The sequence below is a fragment of the Cydia pomonella genome, chromosome 4 (genome assembly GCF_033807575.1).
Source record: "Cydia pomonella isolate Wapato2018A chromosome 4, ilCydPomo1, whole genome shotgun sequence".
NCBI classification, from domain to species: domain Eukaryota; kingdom Metazoa; phylum Arthropoda; class Insecta; order Lepidoptera; family Tortricidae; genus Cydia; species Cydia pomonella.
In genome coordinates, this window is record NC_084706.1 from 19,575,579 (window position 1) to 19,597,671 (window position 22,093).

Here is a 22,093-nt window from a genome sequence, read left to right on the forward strand (position 1 = left end):
GAATGAGTATCAAGTCTTTAAACAACTACTCTTTATTGGCTGCCAACATGATCATAATACAGCGTTGTTTTTTAGGTTGTAAGTCCTGGTTTCTTGGCTTAACCGAACAGCAACAATTAAGCTTCAGGACAAGCCGTTCCGAATAACAATGCGAACTTTAATAGAATTTATTCTTGAAAATTATTTGCTCCTGTTGCACACTACACGTGATAGACATAGTAATCATCTACCTGATACTCACAAACACGTCACGATCTAACAACCTTGTTAAGTTGTCAGCGCCTCGACAAAGAACTCTCTGAGATTTATGTCGTACGTGACGCGTCGAACGGTCGTTAGGTGCCGTCGGCAGATAAATAACGGAAAACAACTTTCTGTGCTATATGCAGTTAAGAGGTAAGGTTAGCGGAATCCGTTTTTAGATTAGGTATTTTTACCCACACCAACGTTGGTAGGATTATGTGATAGTCCTGTAAGATACTGCACTCTATGAATAGTTTTACAACTTAAACGCGGACGAAGTGGCAGGCAGTCTAGTATAATTATAATAAAGTTTTACCTCACTTTTAGTAATTATTACCTTTTTGATACTCGACGGGATAAAAGCAGCGCACGGCCATATTTTTTTTTTTTTTTTATATATGATTTGTAATAAGCATAACATAAGCATAGCAAATCTTGTGAATTGATGAATAGAGTTATGGTTTAATTTATTACACCAATGGCTGCGCTTTGGTTTTAACTAATAACTTATATTTTTCATCATACAAAACGTCATACGTCACTACAAAAAGGGGCATAGCCGCAATTTTACTCCTTTCCGACAGAATCACGAGCAAAAGAACGGCAACAATCCGTGGCAAAGGAGCTGCAGCCTTGTAATGATTAAAAAACGACAAAGCGATTTTCCCTGCGGCTGATTGGGGCTCATTCGGACATTTTGAACATGGCGGAAAGATTCGGAAATTGTCTGGCTTGGTTTGTTCTTGTGAATTATTTGTGAAACCTTTATCATTTGCTTTCGTAAATAATTAATTTTATATTAAGCTGAAACTTTTGCAAATGTCTCGCGACTTCGGGATACCAGCTAGATCGCCGCTCTGACTACCGAGATTTCGAGTATGAGTTTAAATATGATAGATACCTTACAAACTAATATATATATATATATATACAATAATAAAAATCTTAAATCTAAAAATCATTTTGGTTACGCAGTTTTTTGTTCCGGTGCGAGATTCAGCAAATTCTCATTAAGCCGACGAAATATCACACACCGGCTTGAAGCCGGTGCTCGCGATGGTTTCGATTTGGTTGGTGGTGACGATGGTTTTGGTTTTACTTTGGTTTAATTAGCACATAACTATGTCGAAAATTTAAACGGCCATAATATGTACTGTAAAACGATGAACGATACATGTGCGAGGTAGCAACTCGTGTCGATTAAAAATAGTCACTTCGATCGTGTTTTATTTTATCGCCACTCGTTTTCTATTTCCTATTTTTCGCCACCACCAAACCAACATACATACAACTCGCGCAAATTAGCCGATTAACCGATAGATGGTAAGTATATAGTTTTTCTTAGTATACTTCTGTGCAAAAGTCTTTCGTGTTTATAGAGCTAACAAAATTTGTAATGTCTATTTACATTATTTTTAATTTCTTTATGCTTTTTTTTAAACAACATTCAAAAAGTTAAAACATTAAAATATACTTTATTTACAATAACAATATACATAATGGATATATACAGATGATTACTATCACTAGCTTATATCTAAAATAGGCCCTTGAGGCATTGTACCAAGGATGCTGGCGGCATTTCCTCGTTGTATCGCAATACTGATACGTTGTGCGAGGAAGCTGCCAGCTCTTCGGTCACCAGTTACATCAACCAGACGTTTCGCGATTTCTCCAAAAAACTTGTGCGCGCTGGGACCCCAAAAACGTTTAGATTCAAATGATCAGTGCAATAATATTAGAAATTGGTACCCAGGTCCAATAAAGGACTTGTTTCAATTAAATTTCTATGAATATTTTTACTCGTACATATACAATAATAACAATGCGATTCCAAACATCCGGTTCCAAACGACTTATAAATGTCAGGCAATTGGTAAATAATTTTTGTTCGCGTGAAATGTCCACGATACGAGTCAAGGTCGTATTAAAAGAAGACGAATTCCTTGTCTAATTGTTAACACAGAATCAGCCTCCTTGGTAACAGTGAGCTCCCGAAAATGTGTTTATCGAACCAACTGGAGGGTTAAAGTGCTCGACAAACGGACAGGTAGGGTGAATCTGGTTTCACCACTGTTTACTACTGAGTCAGTACATATACATATATAAGTAAAAAAAAAATATGTACAAAGTATATAAATATATACTTATATATTTATATATATCATGTAGTACTGACGCAAATTTCTATACTTTTTACTAAATACATACATACATACTAATACTTACATACTTATATGTTTTACCATATCGTTATTGATTGTAACAGAGAGGTAGTCTAAGGAAAAAACGCGCTCATTAGTTTTACAGCCAAACTATATTATGACATTTCATGTAGTACTAAGAAATGTCATGTCTTACATATGAAACGGCATTTAAGTCTACGGAATAAAAAACAGACCTTAGATAGTCCAGTACTGCGCCATATGTTTTGTGGTAATTGAATTGTCCAATATCAACTTTATGCAAAAAGACTTACTGCATATAGCCGTACAGCGCCATGTATATTACCTGTCAATTTCAAGGCACGAATTTATCTTACATAAATATATTACAAGAAATACATGTCATGGAACGAGAATTAGAAATAGAGAATCTTAATAGGGAATATTACGCAAAACTCTGCGTAGATCCATTACAATCTGAGGGACTACCGCAAAACAAGAAAATCTAAATATCGTTGTCTAACCTCTCTATCAGTCTTGCATATTCGAGCAATAAAGAGGCAGATAATTTAATTTCGACTTTTCCGTTTCCCGGTAGACCCTTTGTAAACAAACCGCCTTGATGCATCGATGTCATATTTTATTATCTGTGAAAACTTGTCAAAAACTGTTTAAGGTACAGTCAGCGTCAAATACTTTGTAGCAACCAAAGTAGCCAAATAGTTCAGTACACCATATATTTAGTATGGTGTACCGAACTATTTGGCCACTTTGACTGCTACGAAGTATTTGACGCTGACTGTACAGTATGTATAATTTACTCTATGGTTTACGATGCGCTATAGCGCTAGCTCTGTTGTGCTGTGCTGCTCTGGCGGCAGAACATTGCAGTAATATTCCAGCAGTAATATTATGGTGTATCTCAACTCAGTAATGAAGTTCTTCGAGCCGAATTTGACACTTAATGTTACACCTTTTACGTTTTTGTGACCTCCTCGTGCTCTTCCTAAACGCTTCACAATGCGGTGTCCTTTTAGTCTGTTCTGTGCTCTGAGGGCCTACCGCAATAATCAAAAATCCAAATTCCTGCATATCTATCGTCCTTGCATATTCGAACGAGGCAAATAGACGAACCAATAAAGTAACTCCCAGTAGGACCTCTAAAATACGTGGCCCGTTCGGCGTGTGAACCGTCTCCAGTCGGGCGCGTTCCATTTATCACGGATGTCGGAAAACACGACTCACCGGCATTGTCGCTTGATAGTCCGATGGCTGCGTTCCATTTTGGTGCGGCTTTATGCGATGTCATTAAATAAATGTAATGATATTAGGCGCTCATTTATTCTGCATAGTACTTGTAGTCTACTATTTTTAATCGACTTCAAAAAGGAGGGTTTCAATTTGTCGGAGTGTTTTTTTCCGTACTACATCAAAAAGTTTTTGAGCCCCAAAGAAGAGTTTATTTCACAAGTAGAGCGTACCTTAACCAGTACCCCTAGTGTAAATAAATTCGATTTCCAAACGTGACGTACGCGTTTGCGTTTAGTCTCATTTTGTATTGGATTTCGAAAGAGCGCGCCTAGCGGGACGTTTTGGAACCTCAAAATCCTATACGAAATGAGACTTAACGCAAACGCGTTCGTCACGTTATGATGTCGATCAAAGTTACACTAGGGGTACAGGAAAGGTTTAGGTACGCTCTACTTGTGAAACTTGTTACTGACTAAAAATTGAGTTTTTAATACCTTGCTGAACGCAGACAAGTAGAACACTTTGGAAAAGCCAATGTAGTGCTACTCGTAACTAATTATTTTCTGTAAATGCGGCAAAAAAGATGTAAATTGACAAAACGTTCAAAAACATTTATACGTATAATGTAAATTTCACATAATTATTATAATTTATACCAGCATCTATCATGCAAACATGTTTAGTTACAAATACAAAAGCCCTACAGTAGGGCTAATATGGTCGGCTTTTTATCATTTGTCACCATGCCTGTCACGTTCTAACAAGTATGCAAGCGCGAAAGTGACGGATATAGTGACATGTGACAAAAATGGAACCATGCTGCCACCGCTGGTCTTACTGCTGTGTTAAAGTAATGATAACATGGCCAGTACTGCAGTAAATTCCTACTACATTATAGACGAAGAAACCGTCAGTCAAAAGCCTTTACAATTCGAATCGAAGACGAATTCATCGTGTAAGCTTAGCTGATCGAGCAGCTGAATCAGTTTGCACGATTGGATTTCATTAAAATCTAAGCTCACTTATATTTCTTTTAGTTCGACAATCACAGCACTTAGATAGGTTCATCGCAGTTAAGGCCTTACCACTAACTGGAGTTATACTGCCTGGGTTCTTCAAAAAACACACTCCACAGGAATTTAAGGGTCGGCAACGTATATATAACACCCCTGGAGTTGCAGGAGTCTATAGTGACCGTGACAGGTTAGAATCAGGAGAACTGCTCTCAAACCACACTCACCAGTGTGAGATATATTTATTATGGCCCACTAGCACTAACATTTTATGATTAGACTTTTCGGATAAATTAATATAGCATAGTTCGTGTCATCCATGACGACGCACAGATTTGTTAAATCTAACCTTTATGGACATGACAATACGAGTCAAGGCACGCGTCTTCGTGAATGACACGACCTGTACACGTATGAGAAACATTGTATGCAATGTTTGATCGTCAGGGGGGGACAGCTTGTTCGACTTTTTTTTATAGCTTCGTTTGACTTTTTTCGAGTTAAGAGCGAAAAAATCATACAATTTTTTTGGAACTTAAAAAGGGTTGAAAAAACGCAGTGATGTATCTGTTCACAGTTTACTGCTAACCGCAGCCGCCAACTCAAACATTCGGCGCGTTCGGCAACTTTAACCGCGGGCGCTCGCGTGACCGGCGGTATTAATATTTCCCCGCACTGACAACCACTGCATTTGCGGCTCGCTGCTGTAAGGGCTTACGAACTTATCTACTTCTTCAATAAATATAGGCACTGGCACATATATAGTGATATCATCAGTTATCGGCACGGACGGTGCTACACCGTGGGATTCCGAGAAGAAATCATCGTAATATGGACATTAATGGACATGACTCAAATGTCGCAATCTTGTTCGAAAAAGTAATACTATTGAGTGTTATTTTAAATAAGATTTTATAATAGGTTTTGAATAGGATTTCTACTTGGAATCCCGCGGTGTGGCACCGTCCGTGCACATCATTGATTGTCATATGAGAGTTATCGGCACGGACGGTGCTACACCGTGGGATTCCGAGAAGAAATCATCGTAATATGGACATTAATGGACATGACTCAAATGTCGCAATCTTGGTCGAAAAAGTAATACTATTGAGTGTTATTTTAAATAAGATTTTATAATAGGTTTTGAATAGGATTTCTACTTGGAATCCCGCGGTGTGGCACCGTCCGTGCACATCATTGATTGTCATATGAGACTGAGAACGGACACGCATTAGGGCCCTGAATGAAATTATCTCACCCCGCGGTAACAGACTGCCAGTCTATTGAGAAAATATCATTTCAGTTAGGAACGCGAATACGGAAAGTTTAAAATTCCAGTGTATTATGCACACACGCTATACTCTGGAAATCGTGTGAGTATCTACGTGCGCAAGATATGTCTGTGTACTGTATACCTCTGTAATCAATGTTGGTGTAAGTTTTTTTAAGTTGTTTTTATTATCGTGCAAACTATATTGTCGCTATTCGAGGTTTCGATTCGCGGAACACTAAAACAAGCCCTAGTAAAGTCAAACAAATTTACTTGAAGAGGTTCTTTTGTCGCAGACAAACAGTTACAGACAGGAACAAGTAAAGTTAGCTTATAAGGAACGGAATCCATAGTGTACATATTGTGTTTTTTCCAAGATTCATAACTATATCTCGATTAGTATTACAATTCTCTTTTCTTACTACCGATATACCTTTAAATTAAATTTAATCAATTATAAATTTACATGCTATAGTTTAAACTAACGATTTGCGTTACACAAAACCCCAACAAATTATACACCTAAACCTTTCTCAAACATATTTATTTATTTATCGTATGGCACATGTATGTCACTGGATTAAGTACATAGATAAACTTATGATTAGAATTTCGCCCTTCCTAGGTACGCGACCGCTTCTTCAAACATATTGATAAGTGAAAACCGCATAAAAATCCGTTTAGGAGTTTTCGAGTTTATCGCGAACATAAATACACACAGACAGACGCAGTGGACTTAGTTTTGTAAGGAGTGATTTAAAAACTTGGACCACATCTATTTTATAAGTAGGTACTATCGAGTAGCGATTTACCAGATTATCAAACGATTGAACATACTATCACCATCGTTAATCACGTAAATCGGCTAAAGCACTAGCCTATCTTTTATCACAAAAGGACCATTAGTGGACAATAAAAAGCACACACAAAAGGACATTGTGCCGAGTTTATCATTATAAAACATTTAGGGGCACGCGACCCTGCATCACGCAACTGCATTTTAGCTGATATTTCTATGAATGGGGTGGGCACTGGGCATTGGACATACGAAACAGATGAAGGGTCATACGTAGAAAACCAAAAGATTTCTCCCTTGTTCCGAAATGCTATTCACGGTGGAACATTTCTAGAGACTGAAATGATAGTATAGTGTTATCTATTTTTATTTTATTAAGTTGGATTGAATAGTAAAACAAAATACTTATTATTATATCTGTTATTTCCATTTTAAATCGACACATATGTCATTAACTTTACATTCGATGCTCGAGAGTATGAAAGCACGTAGCCTTGTTTATTGCTTTTGAGATTGCATTGGCTTGTGCCCAATATTTAATAAAAATATTTTAATATTAATTGAAAGAAAAAATAACTTAAATCTGCAATGCTGAAAATTTTGTCATAGCCCGAGTAGGTCGGTAAATATAAGAATATTTTAGATATCACAGTTAAAAACCTCATCTAGTGGGCGGCAACGGCAAGTCACCGCCTGTCTCGATAACTAGTGAAATAGTACATTTCGATGCTAATGCGAAAGTGTGTCAAGCAAGACAAGACGCAAGTGCAAGACTCGGGACGAGTGAAGAATGACATTTCCGGACGTGTATCGAACGACGTTTTTTAATACAGTTGCGAAAAAATAAGAAAAACAACAAGTAATTTTTTATAAGACAGAAACAATTGTAAATATAAAACATTGTACTATTATTACCTCAGTATCGTTATTTACAATTATTTTTGTATCGTGTATTTAAATTGTATAAAAACAATACCGACTGTTGCCGTTGGAAACTTAAAACATACTTGCGGTAAGAAAAAACGCCTCTTCTTTGACAAGCGTTTCGGCAGCTATTCCGTTCCATTCAGACAACTTATTAAGAACGGTTTTTCAATATTAAAAAATAAACGTGTTATAATGATGAAGAGGTAAATAATAAAATATGAAATTTGTATATTTTTATTATTCCTACATTAAAAGTATGTTTTTATGTTGATTATGACTTTTAAAGGAAATTAATATTAACACTCATCAATAAGTAGTCATGAATTGGAACAAGTATAAATTAAAAAAAAAATTGGAAAAATAAAAAGCAACTATTCGCGAAAACCAACTTTCCACACGCTAAACAGCTACGTAAAGTAGCACTTTTTGAACAACTGTATTAAAAACATTGTTATGGCAGGTGTCCGAACGTCTTTGCAATAACCCAGTCTCATTGTCCATCCAAACTTCAATCCATAGATCGTTAAACTGTTCAGTTTTTCTACAATGCCTGCTGCGACCGGTTCATGGATGTCTATGTCGGGTAGCATGTGGCGCCTGTGAACGTGTTCCAGCAGGCGTCCTACATGACATTAAAGCTCTTCAAGGGGCTTCTACTAGATATATATGCGTGGGGACGCAAGCCTATCAAAAGGCGGGATTTATAGGCCGTGAAATCTAAGGAGAAAAAAAATAATAGAAGGGACGTACATCCAGGAAATTGGACAGGAACAAAAGATATGGTGCGCCACGCGAAACTTGCGACGGAAGATTGGGCGATGCCGCGGGGTTTATCGTTTTACCTCAATAACTCTAAAAGTATACTTCTGTTTAACATTTTGCTTTCAAATCACTCGGCTGCACCACTAGTAATTTTATACTAAAACTATATTGTTGTGGTATGTAGGGTAACGATATACCATTGAAATAAAATGAAAACAAAACATGTTTTTGTGATTATTTTCTATCGAGATAACTTTAATCTAGTAAGATTTTGCTTGGTGTTTGCCCTTGAAAATATTAATTTAGAGTGCGTGTGAGTTTTCCATAGCATTCCTCTTTTTTTAACATTTAAAATTTAAATATAAAATCTACTATTTTGCGTTGTCGTTAAACAATAAAATTTAAATAATAATATTTATCGTTAAACAATAAAATTTAAAAATGCGGCGGTTGCTTGCTTCCCGAAACCTGCACCAATACTTCGCGCGTAATGAATTTGCTTTTGCACTAGATTATTCTATAAGGTCGTATGCGGCTAAACACGTACTTACCGTTTTAAGTAAAAAAAAAATCACAACTATAGAATTGAAGTGTGTGTTTAATCTACATGGAAAATTTAGAGGTTTGAATCGGTCTCATTTGCTTTTACAATGAAAATATTTTTTTTAAGTTATGTTATGGTATAGTATAGTCAGCAAACGACCAGATGAGCCGCCTGATGGGAAGCGGTCATCGTTGCCCATGGACAGAAGCAACATCATAGGAGCCACTTAAGCGTTGCTGACCCTTGAAGAATCCCATGTCGTAGCGCAAAGAAAATACCTCAGGAAGCAACTCATTCCACATTCTGCACGTTCTAGGAAGAAACGAGCGAGAAAAGAGGCATTTCGGATACGATTTTCTCTGCTTTAAAAGCTACCCAATCGTGTAACGGCAACAACAGAAATAAAGTCGATGCCATACGACATATGCTATATGTATGTTCACTAAACAATACTTTCATGAGCTTTCTACGACGCCAAAATTTACAATGCGTCGTTATTAATTAAGAGGCTGTCAACACCCAATGTCCTTGAAATTGATGTTACTTAAACAGTTTTTTAAGAAAGACTATTTGTTTTAGTCAAGTAAGAAAAATATATGTTTATATTCATTATATTTCAAAGACCGTGGTTGTACTCGATACGTGATTGAACGAAATCGGCTCGATAGAAAATAATTGCAAAGATTGGTCTTAAAATCACAATTAAACGGTTCTATGTCTTTATTGTTTTGACTTATGGGTCTGCAATTAAAATCACAATTTCAAAACATTTATATCTAAACCGCTATTGAGTAAAATATTACACTAATAATCCACTTTTTTCATTTAAATATTTTTCTTATTATTCCCTTGCCCAGGCCCAGTAACATGCGACAGTGCTATCTCATTTACTCCGATACAAATAGACAGTGTGCGCGCTTTAGGTATTGATAGCCTCTTAAGTGAGTATAATGTCCACCAAGTGGCCTGCCTAGGGCCAAAATAACTAGCACGCTTGTGTCATTTGTCAACATAACAACAGGCCAACAAATACAATCATAAATAAATGCAATCACGATCGGACTTTGTTGTACAATTTCAGTTGAATGAACGTAAAAAATATATAGATCGTGTCATTCACGACGACGCGTGCCTTGATTCGTATTGTCATATTATTAAAGGTTAGATTTGACAAATCTGCGCGTCATCTTGTACATATAAATACAGCTCGAAATATAATTACGGATACAATAAATATTGCAAAAATTTTATTGCGAAATTCACTACTTCCATTTATTTATTTAAACCTTTGGGAAAGAAACAGGCAAAAACAACACACATCGTAAATCAGATTATACATTCACAAGCCGAACAATCTCCACTAATGAATAATAACAATTATGTTCCTCAAAAATTAAGATTAATATTAAAAACAAATAACTCATAACTCAAACAGCAAATAACTCTAACTGTTGAAAACAATATTAAAAAATTGGCAAGTATGCTGAAATATACAAACTAATCAAACCAAAGCCTTCCTCAAGAATCACTCTGTTGATAGATGAAAGTCGTATAAAAATCCGTTCAGTAGATTTTGGTTTTGGAGGAGTTTTATAAAATGTAGTGAATTGACATTTTCCTCTAGACTTGCGGACGCTAGGTTGCGTGACAGTCGTGCACATAGCGAATAACCGCAAACTTAAAATAGATGCTATAAAATAATTCTGTAAGGTTTTTCCCTGTTTACTCTTAACTACCAGTACCCCTAGTGTAAATATTTTCGACAGCGAAACGTGACGTACGCGTTTGCGTTAAGTGTCATTTTGTATGAGATTTTTGACTTTCCAAAACGTCCCGCTTGGCGCGCTGTTCAAAAACCCATACAATATGAGACTTAACGCAAACGCGTACGTCACGTTTCGCTATCGACTAAAATTACACTAGGGGTACAGAGCGTAATCCATTTTTTTTTCAAGCGGCAATGTAATTTAAACTTCATGGTCATTTATGACAGTTGTGACTTGTGACGTGAGCTTAAACTATCTACTCGTACCTTTTGATTATGCGTTCGTATCAAAAATAGCACTATGTACATTATAAAAATATACTACATTGTTTTCAGCTACGTTTTGAATCAATACTGTGTTGACTTAATGGGCTTTGGATTGGCTTATGCCCCAGGGAATTAATAATCTCCAACAGTTAAAACCGACTGCACCGTTTGATATGTCATTACAATTATTATAGATCGTGTCATTCACGACGACGCGTGCCTTGACTCGTATTGTCATGTTATTATAGGTTACATTTGACAAATTTGCGCGTCATCGTGGATGAGTTGAACTATAACGATGATCATCTTATAACATTTACAATTAGCCTAATGTACACTAATTATACTTGAATGAGGAGATCAATTCTGAGGGCCTACCGCGAACACGGAAGTTCGCAAATTGCGGGTATCTTTCTCTGACGCCTTAATTATAGTAAAAGAGAAAGTTGCCCGCAATTTACGAGCTTCGGTGTTTGTGGTAGGCCCTCTGGTCTTCATAAGCAGTTTTGTTTCACCATAAAGCACTGTTTAACGCAAATGCTTAATTTATAGATAAACATACAAAAAAAGTTTTAAGTATGGTCATAATATTATAGAAAATCCCTCAGTTCCTTATGGAACCCATCACTCATGTGAACCTTGACAAAAATGTTGCTTAAAACCTTATTTGCTTAACAAACAAACAAGAAGAAGAATTAATCCAGTAACTTTATACATTAGCGTTTGCATCAAATCCGGTAGTTCTGATTTGACGCAAAACACCTCATTATAAAAGCCGACAAAGTCACTGGATTAAATGAAATACCTGTCGCTAAAGACTTTTATAACATTATTAGTTAGTTACAAGTGAAGTTAATATTAAGTGTGTTTATTGAAAAGGTACGTGAAAATTGTAATGTGCTTCTAAACACGACATCAAAGCTTCTAAAGTCCACAGAGCTACATTATAATTAACGTAGGGGTAGGTAATTAGAATGTATCGGTTCGTTCCAAAACAAACTCCGACTGATCCGAACCTGGCCACTTAGAACAAATCAACGCCAGCGCCCAGGCGATATCGGGAGTGTCATTATAAACGCTTATCGAGTAGGGAGAAAACAGCCGAATAACACTAGATCATAGTATTGATGAGTTCCTGCCGGTGAGTAAGGTTGCCAGAGCTCGACGAGGGTGCGGAGTGTTAGGGTCGGCAACGCGCATGTAACTCCTCTGGAGTTGCAGGTGTTCATAGGCTACGGAGACTGCTTACCATCAAGCGGGCTGTATGCTTGTTTGCCACCGACGTAGTATATATATATATATATATATATATATAAAAGGGAGAGTCCGGAATACTTGCCCATGTGGAAGATTAAAACCATTTTATAAAACAAAATAAAAATATGTTTGTTTGGCATCTGAGTCATGCCCGAATACGAGTAGGTATCACTTAAGATACTTTTTGGTGGGTTGTTAAAATAAATATTTTGGTTATGTCCCCTTTTTAATGGTTCTAGTCAATCTTGTCTCCCACCTGAGTGATTCTCTCTGCCTGCTGGCAAATTAATATTAGTAAGAAATCGAATGAGTCTGAAGAAAAACTCGATTTCATGAATCTTTTGAATTTTGTACAAGCCATTTTTGCATTTTTTCTGTAGCGATTTTTTCGAAGGTTTTTGAAGCGGAACTCGAAACGGTTTGAGAAGGTTCTATAATAAAAACTTACGTAGTCGAAAATCTTCTTTTTCCTGTATTAGTACTTCTATATTTTATTTGAAAGTTCGATATGAATGATGAGTCACAAAAATTATGCTCTTAAAATATTTTTACATCTCAACCATGTTTTATTTGTGAAGACAAAATGTCATTTTAAGAAAAATCTAGTCTTTTTCTTGAAATTATTTGAGCTTCAACAGAAGGCTCGAGTTTAAAATAACTGAAATTTTGACGTTACGAACACAGGACTCTGTGTTGGGGACTCCAAAAGGTTAACAATCTTTACCAACACTATATTTAAATGCCATGTGTGTATTCTATACGATAAATAATAATATTTAAATGAGTTTATCGATAAAATATCTTATCTCATCCTACATATCTTGAGATCACGCTACACTGGTAGCTCTAAGAGCTCGCTTCGCCGATGCTCACGCAAGGAATAAGGATGTACGGCTTGGTCTATTAAAAAGCAATCGAGGGGTGAGTCCATGCAGTTTGCGCTCAGTGATATCCTTTCGCCGTAGTCGTTTTTGTAATTGTTGTCGTTTTTGTAAAGCCATCAGGCTTCGTGATTTGTAAAATCGAGCAAATAGTACTTGCCGATGTTTTTTATTACAAATGTAGGTTTAGCTACAAATGTACGATATTTTAGCTCAAACCGCACTTTACCATATTTGAAATCAAAAGGATTATTCTACGTGGCACGTATTAATGGAAAGAAAATAAGGATTTATTTTATCTGTAAAGACTTTTATACCTTTGTGCTCAGTATAACACAAAAAATAAATAGAGTCGGGATAATCATAAAAATATACCCTGCATAACCCGATATAGCCACTCTAAATACGATACGAAGCCGACATATGGATACCAATAAAAAATAAGTATCTTTTTCTAAAGATACAAGGAACCAATCAAACCTTATGGCCCCGAAGACATAAACTTGGTAAAATGGCGGTTGATTCCGTGACATAATCCCTGTTATTTCTAGATAACCTTAAAACGCGGTTCTATCAGCTTTTATGTAAAAAATCAAGTGCAGGGCTATAACCGCGAAAATCGAAGTTTCTCATTTTTCTCTGTCACTCTAATTACTTCTTAGAGATAGTGAAAGAGAAAAATCCCCGCAATTTGCGAATTTCGGTTTTCGCGGTAGGCCCCCAGATACCTAGTGTAGTGCGCCTGGTATAGGGTTCTGTACCATCACACGTTTTGTTACTATGTACCTACCTAACTACCAACTTATTATTTTAATGAAGGTCTTGTTTTTTCAGTTTTGTTATTTTACGCTGGACTACATTATTCGTTATTATATTGCTTGTATTTATATTTTAATCAAGCCAACTTAGATGTTTTAAGTTTTACAGTTCTTGTAGAACGTAAAATACAATTAATGTAATACATTTCAATTTTGCAATTTATTTTGAACACGCAATTACCTTAATCTTATTATAAAATCATTATTAAATATTGGCATGTTATAAAATATAAAATATATGGACCGGTATCATTTTCCCCTTACCTTTTAAAACTGAAACAGACAAATTTAATACTACACAACACTAAGGTGTTCCATTGACTCCTTTTGGACACGGAATACGGAACCCTGAAAAAAGTAATACGTTTCAAATAAGTCATAACCCGATATTGTTGCAATTTTGTGGTGTAACTTTTGATTAGAAGGTGTTCCAATTTGGTGGGCGTGTTGGCGACGGTCGTTTTTCTGAACATCGGGTCTACAAGTTTTATCTTTCGTTCAATTTTCCCGCACGGAACAATTTCGGGGTAATACGCGTGACAACGTTTTGTTAGACGACGCTTTTCATCAGAGTTCGTAGAAATAAATAAAATGATGGTGTATTATTGCCTACTAAGGAAAAAGTTTTTAATTAGTAGGTATGCATTGCGTAGTTGTGTAATTGTGTAGTAAATATTCATTTATTGAGATAAGCATAATTTTTTAAATCGCACTTTATCATATCACTGACTGAAGCGTAGCGAAGGACTCCGTTTTGACTCGGGCAAACTGCTTTCGTATGTTCGGAGGTTCTCCTATACAGGGCGCAATTCTTAACCGATACTCGTCAAATTTGGTGAGCAGGTTCAGTAGTTAAGTTTTTGGAAAATGTTTAAAATGGTGAAAATTGGCATAAAGGACTTAAGCGTGTATAGCACTTAAGACCATTGTGGGTATTTTTTGGTTTTTACATTTTTTAAGCTTATGAATCTTAACGCGAGGTCTGCAACTCACAGAGCCACAAGTATTAGGATTGTGTACTAAAATGGTACAAAAGGTTTATGGTGCGACTCTGTTCGTCCGTCTGTCTTTCACAACGCTAAATATCTCGAGAACCCCTTAGGCTATCGATTTGAAATTTGGATTAGTTATGAACAGCACTAACTGTGTGGGTTGGTTGGCATTGAAAGTATTTTTTTAATAACTATGGAAAATGCCCAATATGAAGAGGGGGCAAAATTTCAAAGTCTAGTGACTAAATCATGTGGGGTATAATGTGAAAGAGCTGAAATTGTACATTCCAAAACAACATATTCCTTTTTTTTTCGTTGTGAAAAAAAGTTGATTTATGGAGGAATAGGTGAAAAAAATACCATTCCTCCCCTTCTCTCCGAAGCTTACCGAAGAAAAATTATTACATTATATTAACATTACTATATTTACAGGAAAAATATAATCAGACCTCTATATTGGTAACTTTTTTTTTTAATTCAAAACTTTACGTGTAATTTTTTAACAAGTAGATACGTCTGCGAGCGATACTCCAAAATTTATATTAAAGGAAAAAATGGAAAAAGTTACGCTTCCGGCAGGACTTGAACTCGCAACCTCCGCAATCCGTGCTTTGCTTTTAACCAATTGGGCTACGGAAGCCTACCAGAATCTCGCAAATCTTTCCATTCCATCCCTTGTGTATACACGCCTTTGGGGTGGCGTAAAGCGACATCTACCGAAAGATGATTACATCTTATAACGACACCGGAGTCTCGGAAGCGTATCTTTTTCAATTTTTTCCTTTAATATAAAACTTTACGTGTGTTTATCACAATTGAAATTTCTATGAAATTACATTACAGACACCTTTTTTCAAAAAAAAGAACAATTTTTGAGATCCGTTAACATGATAGAAAATTATCATCGAAAAACCAACATACGTGCATTACATCGTGCAAATTAGTTAGACAATTTGCTGATAGAATTGATAGATGAAGCTGTACACAATTATGCTCAGTATAGATACTTCCGATCATAAGTCTTTTGCCTTTATAGTTACACGAGATAATTCAAAGTTTGTACGGAACCCTCGCCGCGCGAGTAAAACGAACTCGCACTTAACCGGTTTTTTATTAAAATTATTATTGCAATTCTTTGTAACCTAGCTGTTGTGTAAAATTGGGTTTTAAAACAAAGTAGTTAGCAAAACGTTGATCATTCAAAAATACCAGATAAAGACCTCCAACTAGACGGGAGGATTGTAGGCTCATTCTGGAGGAGAGAAGCAGCAAATCGGACTGCTTGGAGGAGATTTGGAGAGGCGTATACCCAACAGTGGGCGCATACTCGCTGAGGAAGAAGAGAGTTAGAGCATTTTCAAGAGGCTAGTGCGGTATATTTAGTAAGTAACATTTCTTCTATTAGAAATGTTACTGTTGACAGTTGACAGATCATTATTATCCATAACCGTTTGTTAACATCAAATTCCCAACTATGGTTAAAAAAAAAGCTGGCGGGTTGTGATTATTTTTGCAAAATGACTCAATGCTTTATCCCGTTAATTGTTGCAAATACCCAACAGCACAACCTTCACTGGTTTCCTTTTTGTAAAAAATCACAGTTCACCAGTGTCGGCCCAAGTTTTTTTTTATACAAAAAAAGTATTTCCTTTCCTATTAAGAATAAATAATTAGAAGCTTCTAAAGAAATAATTCGAGTGTAAATAATCCTCTTGTACCGAAATGGAATCACTTTTTTAAATGTTAGGTATATAATTTAACAACTATTATTTATGCATTTTAATCTCCTCCATTCGATATAAGTCCTACAATGTCCTACATCTATTGCTTTGCTGAGCCCACATGAGCACAAAGGACAGCTTCCACATTTATTTTGAACTCGCAGATAAATGGAAGCAACACGGTTCCTATACGGACGCGCTCGGCAATCTCAGTGAGTGACTACGTGAGAACCTTTTCCCCACAATTTACCTCAGAACGATGCTGTTAGTATAAATGACGCTTTTTGGTTGGCGGTTTTTGTGAGTTAAGATTTTTTCAATATTAGAATGATGCTTGTATGGTAGGAAGCGTGAAAAATATCCTTCTTCTTACAATAGGTGTGTACGTGTGTACCTACTGAATGCTCACTTTACAAGCGCCTGACAAAAACTATCGCGTGGAAATATTTAGAACTCCTAAAAGCACAGCGAGGATAGAAAGTTTTATTAACTATATTTTTATATATAATAGGACATTATTACACAAATTGACTATATCCCACAGTAAGCTCAATAAAGCTTGTGTTAAGGGTACTTAGACAACGATATATACAATATATAAATATTTATAAATACTTACATAGAAAACACCCATGACTCAGGAACAAATATCCATGCTCATCATACGAATAAATGCCCTTACCAGGATTTGAACCCAGGACCATCGGCTTCATATGCAGGGCTACTATCCACTAGGCCAGACAGTCGTCATCATCATCAATATTTATCATCATAATTATCATCAATATTTGAAAAAGTGTTGACAGGTAGTTTACAAACTTGAAAACATTCCAGAAATGAAACTAACTAACTAACTAACTATTGTGGCGCAGTGATCCAAAGAGGGTCTTGGCCTCCAAAACGAGAGAACGCCACCTGTCCCTGTCCCTATCCTCAAATCAATATTCTGGAACTATCTTCTAAAATTCAACATAATAGTCCCACTGGAGGTTTGGTAAAATGAGTGTTGTGCATAAAGTGCGACGATATAATATATAATACGTAATTATAATCAAATATAGGTATATATATACAAATAAGTACTATTACACAAATAAGTAAAACTATTTTGCAGCGATACATATGAACATAAAAACATTTCAATAATTCCAATGATAGCACGCGGCGTAATAATATATTGTTTATTTCTTTACTGTTCTGCTTGTAGTCCTGTACCGTATTGAACATTTACTTACAATGTAAACACACAACAGTAAGTTTTTCTGTGTGTAAATAGTCCTTGCTTTTAATGACACGAAACAAATGTGTAGGAACAACTAATAAATTAAAATGAATTTTTCGGCTATCGTTAAGTACATCGATTGGGAGGTCAAGGCTTTTTGTACTCACGTGTTATTTTATGACTATCTAGAAAGATAATTAAGGCCTCCATATTTTATTCAAAAGTCACTTAGGAATATTCCATTTTGCCTTAACCCTTGTACTAGTATATACAAAGGCAACATGTTACAACAGCGACTCATTTTAAATACGAGTACCTATGTAAACTGTAGTAAAACTTTTTAAAAATAAGTTTTCACTATAAGAGATGTCGGTTACGGTAACGGTAACAGTATCGCGAGTTCAATTGTTTTTTTCCCATCTCAAAAAATGCCCAACATGCCTGAAGAAGTTTCCACTTCAAGAGGTGTCGGTTACGGGAACGGTGACAGTGTGGCGAGTTAAATGGTTTATTATTTTATCTACACACATATCATAAACCCTCTATGATGCCTCCAAAATCCGTAAATAATGGCCAACATTACGATAAACTGTTTTGTTACAACAAATTTCTTATCTGTGATGATGTTGTAATCGCTTCATAACTACATTAAAAATCGATTTAATTATGACTTCAAATTTGGAACATCTCTAAAAAAAAGCAATTCCATTTGACCTCTATTCTAATATCAGTCGAGATGCCTGCCTTTTTGTTCGAAATGAAATGTCAATTGCATACAATTTTGACATATCTCGCATGTTAGTTTGTATCGAATGATACGGAAATAGGCCCCCGACTCTAGTTTGTCTCTGAATTTAAAAAATTACTACATGGGTAAAAAGTTTTCGTTTTTTAATTAGTTTTAAGTATAAAATGAATATATTTTGTTGTTTTTTCGTGTGTGTAAGTGATATTTCGTTGACGCCACCACATATCCGCGAGTTCCGCTAAGAGAGCAACGATTTGGCAACGATGCCCTAACGGAGGCTGTAATTTGGGTTAGTGAATATTTCATAGAAAGTTCATAATATGTGTGTTGATAAAATAGTGTATGTAACTGTACATAATTAGGCATTAAAACACTCGTGTATTTTAATGCTTCTTATTATGTAGCAGTCACCTAAACTACTATTCTCAAAAAAATGCACAACGTGACTAAAAAAGTTCAAAAATCAATTTTAGATTGATTTTAAACTAGTATCAGTGCATTTCGCTCACAGTTATATGGGTTGGATATGAAACAAGCAAAAAAAAATTTTTTTTTAAGTGAAGTGATCTTATATATATATTTATTATCATATCTCCATCAGTCGTATAATTTTGTAGGGATTTGAACATGATATAGAGTTTTCATTAATCGATTTCCATTCTGAATGACCATTTAGGATATATACCTGTATATTATATAATTTATCGCTGTCGGATTTATTTTATTTTATTAATTTTCTTTTTGTGTTGTTTCAGACTAAACCACGCGCTCTCCGGTCTCGAGCCTTGGTGGTACCACGCTTGTAACGTAGCGCTGCACGCGATCTGTTGCGCGTTAGTCACGCGCACTTGCCTCACAGTCGCGCGACTGCAGCGCCCGTTTGCGTTGCTTGCGGCACTGCTGTTCGCTGTCCATCCTGTGCATACTGAAGCGGTGAGAATATACGCCACTTGATCATTACTAGTTTTTGTATTTTTCGCAGGAATGTAAATAATAGTTGTACCTAAGATAATAACAAAAAATATATGACCTCTCGTTCAAATTATACGAGAAACTATTGTAATAGGTTTTAAGTTATATTTTTAGGTACGAATAAAATTGCGGTCACTAGTACGCTAGTAACTTCAAGAACTAAGCACTTGCTCTTGAGCAAACCATTTAACTAAGAGTTACTCTCGGAAAATGGTGTATGACTGTGGGAACAACGAAACTAAGTTAGTTTGCTATATTATCCTTATCACAAGTTTCGTGCGTATGGCAGCGGATCAACGGCGGCGGTCGGAGTGACAGGACAGCAAAACTTTACTGTTGGAAAAAGGAATGCCAAAGTACGTGAATAGTACTAATAGCCAATCCTATATGCTTTTATTAATAACAAAAATGTTGAACAATTTTCTAAAACAAAAACCTGCATTCTTTGATCTCCGCCAATGAACATTATAGCAAACTGTCTAGTTATGTTTGAGGGTGTCATTATACCATTTTTCGAAGCTGGCTCTCCGTTTATAAGTCCATAAACGACCTGAGATTCATTACAGCCATAAGAATGGCAATAACACGACTTTTAGAATAAACAAACGTCAGGAGGGAAATAAAATTTCATATTCATGGAAACAAAGAGCGTTTTTACATCTACCGTCCCCCTCGCTCATTTATCATTTAACAGAGACAGACCTTTAGCTATGGTCTGGTGTGTTATGAATTTCTTGTTTACGAAAGGTTAAACGCAACGTCCATTATACGAATTTGAATCGCACAATATGTAGCTAGTGTCATTTTATGTATTTATGTTTACATTTAAGATAGCAGTTAAATAATAATTATACTGTGGCAACATTATTATGTTACGCCGATTAATACTGGGGTAGTTGGGAATAGTACATTATTGCAGAGGCCGGGAAAGGGCAATTCGTGGATGAGTTTCCATTTTGTCGGACGACGCGAAGCGGAGTCCAAGCGCTGGTGGCCTAGCGGTAACAGCATGCGACTTGCAATCCAGAGGTTGCGGGTTCAAACCCCGGCTCGTACCAATGAGTTTTTCGGAACTTATGTGCGAAGTATCATTTGCCAGTCACTTTTCGGTGAAGGAAAACATTGTGAGGAAACCGCACTTATCCCAATAAGGCCTAGTTTACCCTCTGGGTTGGAAGGTAGGATGGCAGTCGCTTTTGTAAAAACTACGCCAATTCTCGGGATTAGTTGCTAAGGGGACCCCAGGCTCCCATGAGCCGTGGCAAAATACCGGGACAACGCGAGGAAGAAGAAGGACGCGAAGCGGAGTCCGACAAAGAAGACGAATCCACGAATTGCTGTTCCTGCCGAGGCATATATAGTGCTTTTCTCCAAACATGCCAGGAAATCAGGTAAAATAATCATAATTGAAGCATCAACCAGCACTCAAATAGAACCTTCACATCAAAAACGTCAAAAACAATTTCCCTCTTTAATTATTTTTTTAAAGTTAAAGGCACAACTATTCTGCTATTCAGTACCATTCAAATATTCGCTCATTCAATATAATTGTGCAATATAAGCTGTATGAGATCTTAAAAAAAAAAGTTATATAGTCTTTGATTTTATTAAGCAGTATTTGCACGATCATACACGACGGTCTTACACGACTCTATCCTATAGCTTGAAATTATGCTGATTGCGTCCGTCGTGTAGACGCAGCCCGCGGCTATATTAATTGGCTGTTTGCGTTTTTCTTAGTGATTATATGTTTCTAAAAAGTACAAAAACAATACAGTAATAACTTCCCGTCCGCTAAACCACGACAATAATGGTTTGAATTTTTTTTATTTGAGGTTGTCCATAACGAAGAACTCGCCGTACTTAATTTTGCTACAATAAGGTGAACATTTCCGAGCATATTGGAGAAAAATAACATTATATTTACTGTTGGCAACTCGGTAGTTTTAGTAAGTGGTGGGGACATGGAAAATGTAGGACAGGCTTGTACACTTGGGTTGGGTTGAGGCCGTCAAAGAGGACGCATCGTAAAGGACTGGTTTGATCAGAGCACCTGCAACTAGCTCGATTGTTGTAGTAGTCATAGTTTAGAGTAACCTTGCCAGAAGAAGCACCACAATAGCTACGGTAACCACTATTATCGTGAAACTAATATTTATTTGATATCATAATTTAAATAATAATTTTCTTAAACTATTTTAAAATAATCTGCGCAATTATCAAGACGGAGGCTCATCCACAGTGCCGTCACATATTTCTGCTCGCTACCTAATGATGAGCGTGAAGAATAACAGTTTGCTTGTACATTACTACAAGCGTAAATCAATAACAAATCACGATATAAATACACGAATAAAAAAAAAACACATTTAAAATACTGGGAATGACAATATCGAGCCCAGTATAATTGATAGGTATTGACCTATATGTATATCTGTCAGGTAGTAGTGATCGTTGCTAGGAATTATAATACACTCTC

General features: G+C 36.2%; 1 protein-coding gene across 1 annotated transcript in view; it reads left to right on the forward strand.

The window, feature by feature from the left end:
• LOC133517437 (protein O-mannosyl-transferase TMTC1-like) overlaps positions 1–22,093 on the forward strand; it is a 197,175-nt gene that overhangs the window by 157,307 nt on the left and 17,775 nt on the right. Inside the window, exon 3 of the mRNA XM_061850755.1 lies at positions 19,398–19,575. Within this exon, the coding sequence (XP_061706739.1) occupies positions 19,398–19,575 (178 nt within the window). The remainder of the gene's footprint in view (positions 1–19,397; positions 19,576–22,093) is intronic.